Here is a 14,638-nt window from a genome sequence, read left to right on the forward strand (position 1 = left end):
TGCACATGAATGAGGAAATGTACACACCTGGTATTCTGTATTCATATTCTTCTGATTTTGACATCTTGGCAAGAAGCAAAGAAAGTCCAGTATATTTGACCAATCAAACACTGCAGTCAGTGGCAATTCCTCTCCAAACTCTTGTCATAACTGAAAAGGGTGGGGAGGAAGGGGAACACGAAAGTGATTCCTAGGCAAATCAAGTGAAAAAACTCATGTCAAACTGTGCAGGTAAATGAACAACACTGATTAATTCTTCACTACAAACTTCAAACATCCAGATCGTTCTAGTGATCTTGGTTACAAGACAATCTCTGCACAGTACGAATAGATAAATGTTTTGTTCTAATAAATTTGCATTATTTAATTAATGTTAATACCATGCAGCATGTTTTCATCCTTCCCATTGACCAGGTAAATCTCTTGCAGTAACACAGTTTTGTTCTCTGGGACTTCTTCTGGCAGCTTGAAGTGTTTCTCGGCACATTGTTCTATGAAAGAAGCTCCACCAAGCTTCAAGAACGCTTTCTCTTCTGCTGACTATTAGGAGACTTCTGCAGATGTACTGGCTTTTGTGAGGTCCAAATGAAAACCATTGAAAAGACAAAGATTAATCAGCTTTCACCTGTGACCGCAAGAAAGTACTTACAATGGAATAAGGGTGTCCACAGACTTCTACACAAAATAATGATAGTCTGAATACACACATTATGATGCAATGAGGCAGCTTATTCTAATTTATCAAATTCCTTGATGGCCTCTTGGGCATTGCTGCCTATGTCATGTGAAGCATGTCATTGCAAATCAGCTAGCATGTATTTAGTGGTGAGGATACAGGTGGATCAGAACTGTCTACTGCTAAGAGTCAAAATCCACTGCATTTACTGGTAGATTTCATAGAATCATAGAATCCCAGACTTGTTTTTGTTGAAGGGACCTTAAAGCTCATCCAGTTCCAACCCCTGCCATGGGCATGGACACCTTCCACTAGAGCAGCTTGCTCCAAGACCCTGTGTCCAACCTGACCTTGAACACTGCCAGGGATGGGGCAGCCACAGCTTCTCTGGGCACCCTGTACCAGCACCTCACTACAGTAACAGGGAAGCATTTCTTGAATAGGAAGGATCTCAGCACAGAGATCATGCACCAGGCACATGTACTTTAGAACATGACCCTTTACTCCTCATCAAATCCAATTGTATTGAATCCTGCATTTCTATAATATGTGTGGATCAAGGAAGGCGGCCGAAAATAAGAAGGATGAGTCTGAGACACCAACTACTTTATCAGTGTTTTCTAAAGCAACATTTAACATGGAAACAACTCGGTACTTCTACCTTGCATTCTGGTACAATCTTGATATATCTCCATCTGGGAGCTGTAGCACAGACCTAGTGTGGGAAGATTCAGCTCTGAACAGCACAACCACATTGCAGGCTGAAGACACCAACAACCTAGGTCTAGGATCTTTCTGCTTTTCTAATTGTCACAGTAATATTAATAGACTAGGAGAAGTAGAAAAAGTGCCATGAAACTGTGCTCTGGAACATGTTGGGGTAACAACACCACAGCAGCAAGACCACAGCAGAAAGACCACAGCAGAAAGAGGGGCAGGATGGAAAACAGTAGGCCTGGGAAGAGCATAGGGGAAGGTCCTCTTCTAGAAAGGCAAGAAAACTCATGTCCAAGAAAGTCTTCTCTGTGCTGAGCAGGTTGTTGGATTTCTCCAAGCCTGGACAGTCTCTGGTCCACGCAACAGGACTAGATAAAAGGCAGGTCAACCTCCTGGATAGCTCTGCCCTTCAGAGGTGGCTGTAGGTAGAGAGGAGTGGAGGACCTTCCTCAAGCCTTGCTCCTCATGTGTATTAAAAATTAACTTCCACTGTCTGTGGGCAATGCCAGCCCCTCCTTGTATGGTCCCTTCTCCACAGCATGGAGAGGTGGTGAGAGGCCTGCATGGAATCACCAGAAGGCAGCTTGAGGTAAGGAATGGTACAAGCTGTAAAGCTGATTCCCATCAGAGCTGCCCTCATCCTCCTCGTCAGGTCAGGATGTCACGCTGGAGTACAGCCCACCTTCCTTACACGTCACCACTTTGTCCCTGGCTCACCTCACACATAGGACATTATCCTCTTACCAAGGAACTTCCCTCTTTCATAGCTGGCTAGTAAACAAGAAAGGCTAAAGTAGAGCATTTCTCAATCAAATACCAATGACCTTTCCACCTGTATTAAGTACCTGCTCCCAAACAGAGTCTTCCTTTATTATTTTTTCTTCATTTTGTTTTCACATGGGGATAGGAGAGGCCACGCTTCCTTATGGCAGCTTACGTACATTCTTTCTCTCCCCCTCGTTACAGGTGTAGGAATGCATAAGAACCAGAGCAGAAATCATTACTTGGCAAAGTCACTTTGTCAGAAGCCGCATTCTTCCTGACAATAACTTGGCTGGGAGTTCAGATGTTGAGAGCTATTAGTTATTTAGCTTTAAATAGTAAGTTTTAAGTAGACTGAGTCACTAGAGTTATAGGGTCAATTGCTGAGGTGAGTAGCTCGAGAGAGGACTCCTTCAACACAGGAGCAGGGGGGGAGATCAGCATCGAGGAGCCTCAGCTCAGAGCAACAAAAGCCACCGAGGGAGCCTCGAGTCCTCGATGGGACCTGCCCAGGAGCCGGCAGCTCTGCTGACGCCAGCAGCTGACTCACAGGGGATGGAGCCTGAAGCAGCGGCACCAGCCCTGAGCGGTTAAAAACCTGCCCCAGGGAGCGCGGGGAACAGAGCGGGTCGGGGCGGTTTGCGCGGGCAGGCGAGCGGGATGGTGAGCACTCGTTGTATGGTCAGGGCCCGGTCCGGGAGCTCTGCTCTGGCTGCCCCGGCGGTGGCATCCTTACGCTAAACCATGGCACCCAAGGCTGCGTCCAACCTGGCCTTGAACACCGCCAGGGATGGAGCATTCACAACCTCCCTGGGCAACCCATTCCAGTGCCTCACCACCCTCACAGGAAAGAATTTCCTCCTTATATCCAACCTAAACTTCCCCTGTTTAAGTTTTAACCCATTACCCCTTGTCCTATCACTACAGTTCCTAATGAAGAGTCCCTCCCCAGCATCCCTATAGGCCCCCTTCAGATACTGGAAGGCTGCTATGAGGTCTCCACGCAGCCTTCTCTTCTCCAGGCTGAACAGCCCCAACTTCCTCAGCCTGTCTTCATACGGGAGGTGCTCCAGTCCCCTGATCATCCTTGTGGCCTCCTCTGGACTTGTTCCAACAGCTCCATGTCCTTTCTTTCCTGCTTTTTCTTAATTACACGTTCACGTAACAGATTTGATTATATTTGTCCTCTATACAAAATCTTATAAATGGCCTACATTTCCCATAGAAATAAGTAATTGTGAAGAACCACACCCCCTAAATAAGGAATGCTGCACAGGAGCATGGTTCATTGTTAAGGTATCGTTACTGCAAAGAAACATTTGTCTCAGACTGCTTTCCAGAGTATTTTATGGTGCTACACAGGGGTTTTATCTGCGTATCAGCAAGGCAAAATAAGTCAGTTCTTCATTCTCAAGTCACTTACATCAGTCTTCTCAGACAGACACTCATACAGGAGCTCAACTGAGATGCTCTGAAATGTCCAGTGTTGAAAATGGTACCTTATTCGGATGCTGGGATGGAAGAATCAACCTGTCTTAAGACCTGAAGTGTATTTGTACTTTATTTAAAGCCAGGCTCCTTTATAGGTTCAGCTCATGGTAAGACTTGGTGTTCTCTTGATACAGATTTTCAATCTGAATCTTGATACAGATCCTTCAAACAAAATCTGGGTGGAATAGTCAAGTGAGAGTTACCCTCTGCACAGATTGCAAAACCAAACAGTGAGGCAGATGGCTGCTGAATGTGGTCTTCCACCTTGGAAGGTCTTGGCGTGCCTCTCACATTATCTGGTACGGGATGGGTTCCTGCAGCTTACGCTTCAAAAGAAATCCCCCCACTGTGAGAACAGCAGCAGCCAACACCACAATAGCCACAGCCAGAGGAACGTGAGAGCTGGCAGCGGTCACTGGGTCCTGAGACTCCCCTTCCACCTTGATGTCAGATGCCAGCTCTGTGCATAAAAGGGAAAGAAAGAGGTTTACATTTGTTTTCCTGAGCTGGTTAATCTCAAAGGTAGTTAGGCAAAGAGAGTTTGAACCAAAATGTTGCAATCTGGATTTTGCCAGATTACCAGAAGCCAAGTTGGTTTATTGTACGTTGTGTCACCAATGATTCTGTGCCCACGCCAAACAAGTAAAGATTATAGCAAAAAGTTAAAGAGCAACTAAGTTTGTAATGATTATACTCTAAGACCATAAGATGCTGCTTTCTTATAGTGGAAACAGCAGCTACAGGACACTGGGGAACACGATTTCCAAGGGGACCTATGGATTGGTTGCTAATAAACGTGACATGCCAGTCAGGCACAGGCAGCTTTGAAAAAGTAATATAATCCTGCAGGGAGATGAGTTGCATCTCATCCCTCTTCCCACAGAACTGAATAAATTGCCATTTGACATGTGCAGAATAAATGATGGATCTAAACTGTGATAGAAAGGAAGCAGTTGTAAACTTTACAAAGCAATTGTATTTAAAAAGTAATAAAAAATTCCACGGAAGAATTAGAGCAGAGTGGTGGATAAACCAGCAAAGGCATATTTGAGAGCTGGATTTCATGTCTGACACACAAACATACAGTAATACACAGAGTCTTACATTATCTAAGTTATTTAAACTTACCAGCATTCCTGTTCTCAGCATGAGCTTCCCGAAGCTGGACAGGTCCAATAACAACACTCATTTTTTCCTGGGAAGAGCCTGCATCCCTCTTGGATCTATTAACACAACCTTGATAGCAGCGGGAAGAGTAGTCATAGGCCCTGCACACCACCAGATCACACTGCAGGTAAACTGATTGGTATCGATTAACAAATGAAAAGGCATTAAAGGCAAACCGAGCAACACTGCTGTATGGTGAATAGTAAGAAGAGTAGGTAGGATCCTTGACGCACCTAGGAAGACATAAAATGAACAGATTAGCTATTGTGAAAAAAATCAATATTACACTATCTCTGTGCGGTATTTCTGAGCTTAAATATAAAAATAGAAGGTGGAAGTGTAAGAGAACTCAAAATGATAAAAAGTGGTTTTAGCAACAAGAACAATTAAGACACGAACGTAAGAGTGGCAGTGATTTCTACCACAGTAATGCATGCGATACAGGGGTTTCATAGCTCAACAAAGTTTGTGTAAACAAGAATAGGTGAAAAATAGCTAAACCAAGAATAGCTGAAAAATAACTAGTGGTTCTGCTGGTTTCTGTGTTTCAGGTGAGGAGCTGGGTTGCATTTGCAAACAGGATTACCCACTTACTGCAAGGAGGCCCCTGCAGCTTGGTGCAGAAAGAGGAAGGGCCCCTTTCTGTTCTAGAAGGACAAAACTAATTCCAATATACATTTTATTCTGGAAAATAAGCATGCTCTTCAGTCTTTCAGTGTATGTAGAGTACCTTCCTTGAGGAATCTGGACTCCTCACTGAGGTCTCCAGACGTTTCACAGGGCAAGCTTCTCGGTTAACTTTCCTGCCAACGAGTTTCACTTCCTGACAATTTCTAGCCTTAGAAGTTACCTGACCTGGATCCTGGTCATTCCGGTTTAATTTTAAAAGATCACCATAATTCACCCACAATTTTTACCCCAGAATATTTTAAAGTTGTCTTTATTTGTATTCACGCTCATTTCCCTAATGAGCACACCAAGAGTTTTAAGTCTTCTCATTCTTAATTTCTTTTATACTGCAGTGGTATCCCAACACACCTGATCTTTATAATGTTAGTGACTTAGTGTTCAAGGCTCAGTTGGATGAGGCTTGGAGCAACCTGGTCTAGTGGAAGGTGTCCCTGCCTGTGGCAGGGGGTTGGAACTGGATGAGCTTTAACCTCCCATCCAACCGAAACCATTCTATGGTTCTATGAAATACGTTTGCTTTTGGCACAGTTCCATGTCACATGAATAAAATTATCAGGAAAATTATCAGACTCTATTTGCTCCATCTCCCTGGTGAGTGTCCTGCTCACAAAGGTAGGCAATCCTTCTGTGTCCAACTTGCTGATATGTGTTTTTATAGTTAAAATAAAAAGAAAACCCAACAAGAGGACAAAACCTTCCTAAGATTCATTTCAAGTGTAAAAGGGAGGACATTCATTCAACAGGCAGGAGGCACTGTGTCCTTTCATTAGCCTGTCATAAGCCTGACTTACAGTTTATCAGTAGGTTACCACACTGCTAAGGTTACTGGTGTGAACACCCTCCCAGGAGACAGAGAAATTACAATCCCACCAAGCACAGAAGACAAATAAGCTACCATGAGTTTTTCATTCCTGGAACAAAACGGGACACTGAGAGCCACACCTTTATGCTTTTAGCTCCTTGTCGGTTTTGCATCCTTTACAAGAATCTACAACTTTTCCATTTCAAATCAGAAGGCACAAATTAAGCAAAATGTTTTAGGTTTCTAGAGTAGCAAAGGAAGGCTAAGGAATTTCTCTTCTCTTTGAACGGACTGTTTTGCATTCTAACTATGATGCTGTGAAATCCTAATTCTGCTGTATGGAAACATAGAACCACTGACATCCCAACAATTCATGTATCTATTTCAGAAACACATTCAGACCTCAGTTTCTATGCTGCCTCCTTGAGTGTGCTCAGTGCTTGACTGCAACTTCTGAATGGCATTTTTTTGTTATATTTTCTTCAGGCTTTCCCAAAAGGTCTTTCTTAGAAGTATGTTTGTATTGAGAATTGCAACCAACATACACTGGCCCTCAGTCACCTCTTTCATAAATGAAGCTCTTTCAGAACTATGCCTGCAAATACTTAAGTCATTCTAGAAAGTCCTTACCCACTTCTGATCAATTCATAAGCCAGTGTTCTAAAGTTGTCAGGATCAGGTGATGCTACACATGTGTCCACAAACACCGCCAGATTTGGGTCAGAGCTGTGAAGGGAAGCTTGAAGGAACAAATTCTGATTCAGGTCAACGTAGTATGGGAAGTCATGCACTGGCCACAAGAAAGATGAGGAATTGTAGAATGTCAGGTTCATGCTGTATCTGCCATACTGGGACAGACTTTCATTGACATTAATGGTGTCATTGGCAATGTACATTGCTTGTACCCAGGTGTTCCGGAGCATTTTGCAGTTGACACTCAAGTAAAGGTCACTTTGCCTCTTGATGATGTAACCGAAAGCAGGCACTCTTATCACATTGGAGTAGGTGATCGTTTCGTTGTTGCCCTGTTCAACACATTAAACGAGTACAAAATCATTGCATGTAGTCATGTTCGCAGTGTGCACTGTGAAGTTCTGCATTGTACCAGGTCCTAATATTAGTCAGAGAGAACGTGTCATACTCAGAAACCCCAAGCAGCATGGGTGGGTTTGTTCACTTAACTCTCTCCTATACTTTGTTCTCTAGACCATCACTCTGAAATAGATACAGGAACTGCCTAAGCACTGGGAAGGATAAGTAGGAATGTTTAAGAAATCTTAGCCTCCAGAAGCACAATTCTTCTCTGTGTTTTGAATGCCTGTGGGCTTCAACACCATTTGCAATTCATTACAGTTTTGCAAATGTCTATTAAATTCCCAAGCCCAAACCTGGAGAACAACAAAATATGTTGACACCTACCTGTCTACGTGTACCACAGCCATTGTATGGAATGTGGAATATAACCTCAGTTGATGTAAATGTTGGTCTACAATAAGGGTCAGACAAGCTGATGTTCCACACTGAATAGCCCTGTGACTGGAGATAACGCCTGTCCACTGCTGCGCGCATGTATGTTGACAAGCATACAAGAGCTAGAGAAGAAAATATGAATTACAATTTTTTTCAGGTACTTGACAATATTTGCATGGAACCATAGAATCAGCTAGGTTGGAAAAGACCTTTATGATCATCTAGTCCAATCGTTGCCCCAGGACTGCCAAGGCCACCACCAAACCATGTCACTAAGGGCCTTGTCTACACAGTTTTTGGATGGTGATTCTACCACTTCCCTGGGCAGCCTGTTCCAATGCCTGTTACAGCTTCAACAAATGCAATAGCCTACCATTTAGGGGAGAGAATTCATAAGCCAAACCACTTATTTTTACGTCTTAGACATGAATAAGCAGGAGCCTCTGACAAACTTCAGCAAACTGTCAGTTACTAACCTGACCAAAATATGTAGCTTACAATAGGCTTTTGCTGAGCCCTTGAGTCTGTATCACCTGTATACATAAAAATGCTAAAAAGTGGGATTTTTTTTCTGAACAATAATCCAAAAGCTACTATGGAAGGTGTAGAGCCAAAAGTACACAATGGCTTACAGAAACACTGCATAAGTAAGGGGATCATAGAATCATAGAAAAGTTAGGGTCAGAAAGGACCTTTAGGTCATCATGACAGTTACTGAGTACATGGCGTGAAAAACAGTGATGTGGGGGAGAGTCTGGCCATTAGTAGAGATATCTGATGACAGGGAGCAGCTCTGCTTTGAATACATGGACTAGGAAGCCTCCAAAGGTCCTTTCTAAGCAATATTTCTATGATTCCATGAAAATCTGCCCACAAAGGTAGGAAAAAAAATATATGAATAATGTTGTGATAAGAAGAAATATGATTTTAGACTGACAGTTGTAGAAAACATCTCAAGGCAATGAATTTGATGCTTAAAATGTTTTTTAAATGGAAAAAATATTATTCTCTGATGGCGATAATTTTGAAATTCAAGTAGGAATGTCACCTATGTGCAACAACATTAATACTTATTTAGCAAATAAAATTAGGGTATAAAAGCTTCTAAGCAAAGAAATATTACCAGCAGAATGGAAACTTACTGGTGGCATGGTCTGTTGGAATGGACCGATACTCAGCATGAAACCCTCTACCGGAATACCTGGAGTCACTGTGAAATCTGACAGCCATGAAGTTGGACGATGATGTGTACGTAAGACCATAATTAGAACAAATTCTTCCAAGCAGAGGAGAAGTGTTGGGTGGCCCATCATAAATCTCAATATAGTCATTCTGGCATCCACCTTGCAACCTGAGGAAGAAACATGAATGTATAATAAAATACATTTAAAACCCACAGGTTTCAAGTGCTGACAAATAATAAACTAAATGCGAAAAAATAAATTAAATAATAAAAAATAACAAATAATAAACGAAAATACTTCATTCACACAATTGCTGTGCAAATTATATTCATGGGATATGTGCCTGGGAATTTGGGCTGGAACTAGATGATCTTAGAGTCCTTTCCAACCCTAACTATTCTATGATTATAACTGTGGTTGCAGTTGAGGTTTGAGACCCATTTATTGCTCAAGCAAGAAGCAGTTTACTTACTGAATGTTTCTAAATGTGAGTGTAATGCGGAAATTATTCTCTACTTGTATTTGCCACAAACAATCTGCATTATCTGGATAATGTAAGCCACCACAAATATATTTTTTAGCTGGAAAAAAAAAAAAAAAAGTTACATATTTAGATTGATTTATAATAAAATGAACATATATTCTATATATCCAGCCACAGCTCCAAGAGTATATATCTCTAGAGAGAGAACTGAAAAATGGTGCTATGCTGACTCAGGCTACAAGTGGAATGATCTCTTCAGAGATCTCTGACTCTCCGATTCCATTTTGCTGGTAAGATTAAGACATAAGTGGGTATGAAAGGAAACAAGTGGTGCTGAGCCAAATAACAAAAAAAAAAATAGTGAAGAAAAATATTTCTCCCCCAAAATCAACAGTCTGAAATCCATCACCAGGAAAATAATCAGACAGACATAGGGGAGATGCATGTAGGATTTAAACAGCACCCAAAATGGCTTTTCCCAAAAGCATTACAATGTGCAAATGATATGACTCCAACATCTAATCTTGCAAATAATACATCTCAACAGTAATGCACCATATAAATGAAAATAGAACACGAACCTGGAGTAGTCACAGGTGGAGTGGGAACACTGGTAATATTTGTGGCATCTGCAGAGAAGGAAAAGAAAGAAGCAGATGAGAACACTGTGGAAAAAGGGGCAAGGGCATGGCTTCTTCCAGCACTGGGGATGATGCTGCCAGCCCATCAGATGGAATGTGGAGAGCCTGTGACCTTGACAGGCTGGTCATCCACTGTGCGGACAACAAACAACACACTCTTTGACTACGTCTTCAACAGAGTCAATTGTGGCAAACAAGAAATCGTTTTTGAAAGTGTCTTGGTATTTAGGAAAGAAAAGCAATGATACCTGAGCAGACAACACCAGCATCTTCACTGTGGACACAGTTGTGGACACCCCAGCCATTGTGGCTGCACTGGAAGAGGGAGGACTCGTTCCCGGTGCAGCGCACATCGTCCAGGTAGATACTGCCTGTGCCTTGTCCAAAGTAGGCATTGGATGTTGCAGCAACAGCAAAGCCACATCCCAGCTGCCTGCACACAACCTCGGCATCCTTCAGGTCCCAGCTGTCATCGCAGACTGTGCCCCGGCCCCCAGGGTGTGAAATTTCTACACGCCCCTCACACTGGTTTCTACCGTTCACCAGGCTCAGGGAGGCACCTGGGAAAGGAGGAGACAGGGAAAACGTGTGAAAACCTCTAGGAATGCCATCCTCTGCTTGCTGAGGCTGTGCCTTTTCTTGTCTCTGCTCTCCCATGGAGAAGATCCAAGTCCAGCCTCTGAGCCACTGACTGGCACCCAGAAGAAGTGGCCAGGAAAACCATGAGAAATGGAGACCTACCTGGAGGAACGGATGTTATGAAGCTCTCTGTGGTGGAGGCTGTGGCATCTGTAGGAGAAAAAGAGAAAGAAGCATGTGAGGATGCCATGCAGAAGGATGAAGGCCAAGGATTCTTCCATCACTGGGATGTTGGTGCCAGCCCATGACATTTCCAGTGCACATCTTGTGTGTCTTGGGAGACTGGTTGTCCATGGTGGAAGCAACAAAAAAGCAATCTTTTGAAGATGTCGCCAACACAGAGTCAATTGTGGCCCACAAGAACCCTTTTTGAAAGTCTCCTGAAATTTGCAAAGGAAAAGCAATGATACCTGAGCAGACAACACCAGCATCTTCACTGTGGACACAGTTGTGGACACCCCAGCCATTGTGGCTGCACTGGAAGAGGGAGGACTCGTTCCCGGTGCAGCGCACATTGTCCAGGTAGATACTGCCTGTGCCTTGTCCAAAGTAGGCATTGGACGTTGCAGCAACAGCAAAGCCACATCCCAGCTGCCTGCACACAACCTCGGCATCCTTCAGGTCCCAGCTGTCATCGCAGACTGTGCCCCGGCCCCCAGGGTGTGAAATTTCTACACGCCCCTCACACTGGTTTCTACCATTCACCAAGCTCAGGGAGGCACCTGGGAAAGGAGAAGACAGGGAAAATGTGGGGAAAACTCTAGGAATGCCATCCTCTGCTTGTTGAGGCTGTGCCTTTTCTTCTCTCTGCTCTCCCATGGAGAAAATCTAAGTGCAACCTCTGAGCCACTGACTGGCACTCCAGAAGATGTGGCCAGGAAAACCATGGGAAATGGAGACCTACCTGGAGGAACGGATGTTATGAAGCTCTCTGTGGTGGAGGCTGTGGCATCTGTAGGAGAAAAAGAGAAAGAAGCATGTGAGGGTGCCATGCAGAAGGATAAAGGCCAAGGATTCTTCCATCACTGGGATGTTGGTGCCAGCCCATGACATTTCCAGTGCACATCTTGTGTGTCTTGGGAGACTGGTTGTCCATGGTGGAAGCAACAAAAAAGCAATCTTTTGAAGATGTCGCCAACACAGAGTCAATTGTGGCCCACAAGAACCCTTTTTGAAAGTCTCCTGAAATTTGCAAAGGAAAAGCAATGATACCTGAGCAGACAACACCAGCATCTTCACTGTGGCCACAGTTGTGGACACCCCAGCCATTGTGGCTGCACTGGAAGAGGGAGGACTCGTTCCCGGTGCAGCGCACATCGTCCAGGTAGATGCTGCCTGTGCCTTGTCCAAAGTAGGCATTGGACGTTGCAGCAACAGCAAAGCCACATCCCAGCTGCCTGCACACAACCTCGGCATCCTTCAGGTCCCAGCTGTCATCGCAGACTGTGCCCCGGCCCCCAGGGTGTGAAATTTCTACACGCCCCTCACACTGGTTTCTACCGTTCACCAAGCTCAGGGAGGCACCTGGGAAAGGAGGGAGACAGGGAAAATGTGGGAAAAGCTCTAGGAATGCCATCCTCTGCTTGTTGAGGCTGTGCCTTTTCTTCTCTCTGCTCTCCCATGGAGAAGATCCAAGTCCAGCCTCTGAGCCACTGACTGGCACTCCAGAAGATGTGGCCAGGAAAACCATGGGAAATGGAGACCTACCTGGAGGAACGGATGTTATGAAGCTCTCTGTGGTGGAGGCTGTGGCATCTGTAGGAGAAAAAGAGAAAGAAGCATGTGAGGATGCCATGCAGAAGGATGAAGGCCAAGGATTCTTCCATCACTGGGATGTTGGTGCCAGCCCATCAGACGTGCAGTGCACATCTTGTGTGTCTCAGGAGCCTGGTCGCCCATGGCGGAAGCAACAAAGTCAGACTCTTGGAATATGCCCCGCAAAAAAGCTAATTGTGGCCCACAAGAACCCTTTTTTGAAAGTCTCCTGAAGTTTGCAAAGGAAAAGCAATGATACCTGAGCAGACAACACCAGCATCTTCACTGTGGACACAGTTGTGGACACCCCAGCCATTGTGGCTGCACTGGAAGAGGGAGGACTCGTTCCCGGTGCAGCGCACATCGTCCAGGTAGATGCTGCCTGTGCCTTGTCCAAAGTAGGCATTGGACGTTGCAGCAACAGCAAAGCCACATCCCAGCTGCCTGCACACAACCTCGGCATCCTTCAGGTCCCAGCTGTCATCGCAGACTGTGCCCCGGCCCCCAGGGTGTGAAATTTCTACACGCCCCTCACACTGGTTTCTACCATTCACCAAGCTCAGGGAGGCACCTGGGAAAGGAGGAGACAGGGAAAACGTGGGAAAAGCTCTAGGAATGCCATCCTCTGCTTGCTGAGGCTGTGCCTTTTCTTCACCCTGCTCTCCCATGGAGAAGGTCCAAGTCCAGCCTCTGAGCCACTGACTGGCACTCCAGAAGATGTGGCCAGGAAAACCATGGGAAATGGAGACCTACCTGGAGGAACGGATGTTATGAAGCTCTCTGTGGTGGAGGCTGTGGCACCTGTAGGGGAAAAAGAGAAAGAAGCATGTGAGGGTGCCATGCAGATGGATGAAGGCCATGGATTCTTCCAGCACCGGGAATGGTGGTGCCAGGTCATCAAACGAGCAGTGCACATCTTGTGTGTCTTAAAAGGCTGGTCATCCATGGTGGAAGGAAGAGAAATACAATCTTTGAAGATGTCTCCAACACAGAGTCAATTTTGGAATTGCAGTCGAAGAAATTATATTCCCTCTTAATCCCATACTAAAAGCCACACATGTAGAGGAACAAAGTATTTCAGTAGTATTTTCATGGTAGTATTTTTTCTAATTTAGTTTATACTGTGCTACAAGACGCTACTGCAAACAGGAACAGTATTTATTTCATTGTACTAAATTTACTTCAACATGGATAATAGTTAATTATGATATCAATTGGGTCATATCTTTAGTAAGAGAACATGATGCTACCTAATTTCAGTCTGGTTTGCTTCTAATCTTTGCACAAAGTTCATTAGACTAGCATGTGAATTCCGTGTATGGAACCAGTGTAGAGGCATAAGAAATCCCTTTTTTAACTACCTGTTTCAGAAGAATGTTCTTTAAAGATTATAAGTGGTTTACCTGAGATGGCATCCAGGAGTGCTGAATTAAAGAGGAATAACCAAAGCAAGATCTTGGTGATGTCCATCTTGTCAAGAGATGCCAATAAAGCAGAGCATCAGAATTTATACTCTGCACTTGTGAAAAGGGGAGGGTCCCAAGGTCAGTCTGGTTCAGGTATGTCTGATTCCTTATGCAATATTTTTATGACTGATCATTACAGAATGATTATATAGGAATGCCAAAGTTTCAGTTTCCTGGAAATTTTGTCCTACTGCCCATATTAGAAATTATCTTAACGGTAAGTGCAGGCCCAGTGTTACCTTTGAAACCAGACTAGTGAATCAATATGTTTCTTTGCCCCCACCATCCCAATTTTATTCATTTACTGCTTCTAGCTAATGACTTACTTAAGCAGATTGTAACATAAGGTGAGAGAGCAAATTCATAGCAGGCTTTTTGATACATCTCTCAGCAGAGAGCTCCAGTCTCATAAGTGTCTATATTTCTTATAGTTTCCACTTGAAATTACAGGCTGGTTTCCTTGCTGCTTGTACATGAACTGCACATCATAAGTGGGACTATGTCAGCTATCAGAAGTAAATTAACACCAGCTATTTGTAACCTACCTTAAGTGGACCTCATCATGTTCTGCTTTACCAGTGTCTTCCCTTAATCTTCTTCTATGTTCCTTAGCTGAATTTGCCAAAAAGGCTTCTTTCAATCCTTTGAATCACAAAGTTTATAAAAAGGGAAAGGAGTATGGGTTGAAGTAAAA

The 14,638-nt window shown here is 44.0% G+C and overlaps 1 protein-coding gene across 1 annotated transcript; it reads right to left on the minus strand.

The window, feature by feature from the left end:
• Positions 1–3,703: 3,703 nt before the first annotated feature.
• LOC134172183 (deleted in malignant brain tumors 1 protein-like) lies at positions 3,704–13,146 on the minus strand. The gene is made up of 14 exons (XM_062635080.1): positions 12,681–13,146; positions 12,431–12,478; positions 11,936–12,247; positions 11,628–11,675; positions 11,134–11,445; positions 10,826–10,873; positions 10,333–10,734; positions 10,025–10,072; positions 9,432–9,540; positions 8,918–9,126; positions 7,725–7,897; positions 6,936–7,330; positions 4,775–5,046; positions 3,704–4,106 (listed from the first exon to the last, which is right to left on the minus strand). The coding sequence occupies exons 1-14, from the start codon at positions 13,144–13,146 to the stop codon at positions 3,934–3,936; spliced, it is 3,015 nt and encodes a 1,004-aa protein (XP_062491064.1). The 3' UTR covers positions 3,704–3,933.
• Positions 13,147–14,638: the final 1,492 nt, after the last annotated feature.

This window comes from Pezoporus occidentalis, unplaced genomic scaffold (assembly GCF_034315485.1).
Source record: "Pezoporus occidentalis ecotype Australia unplaced genomic scaffold, CSIRO_AGI_Poc_V1 ctg45, whole genome shotgun sequence".
NCBI classification, from domain to species: Eukaryota; Metazoa; Chordata; class Aves; order Psittaciformes; family Psittacidae; genus Pezoporus; species Pezoporus occidentalis.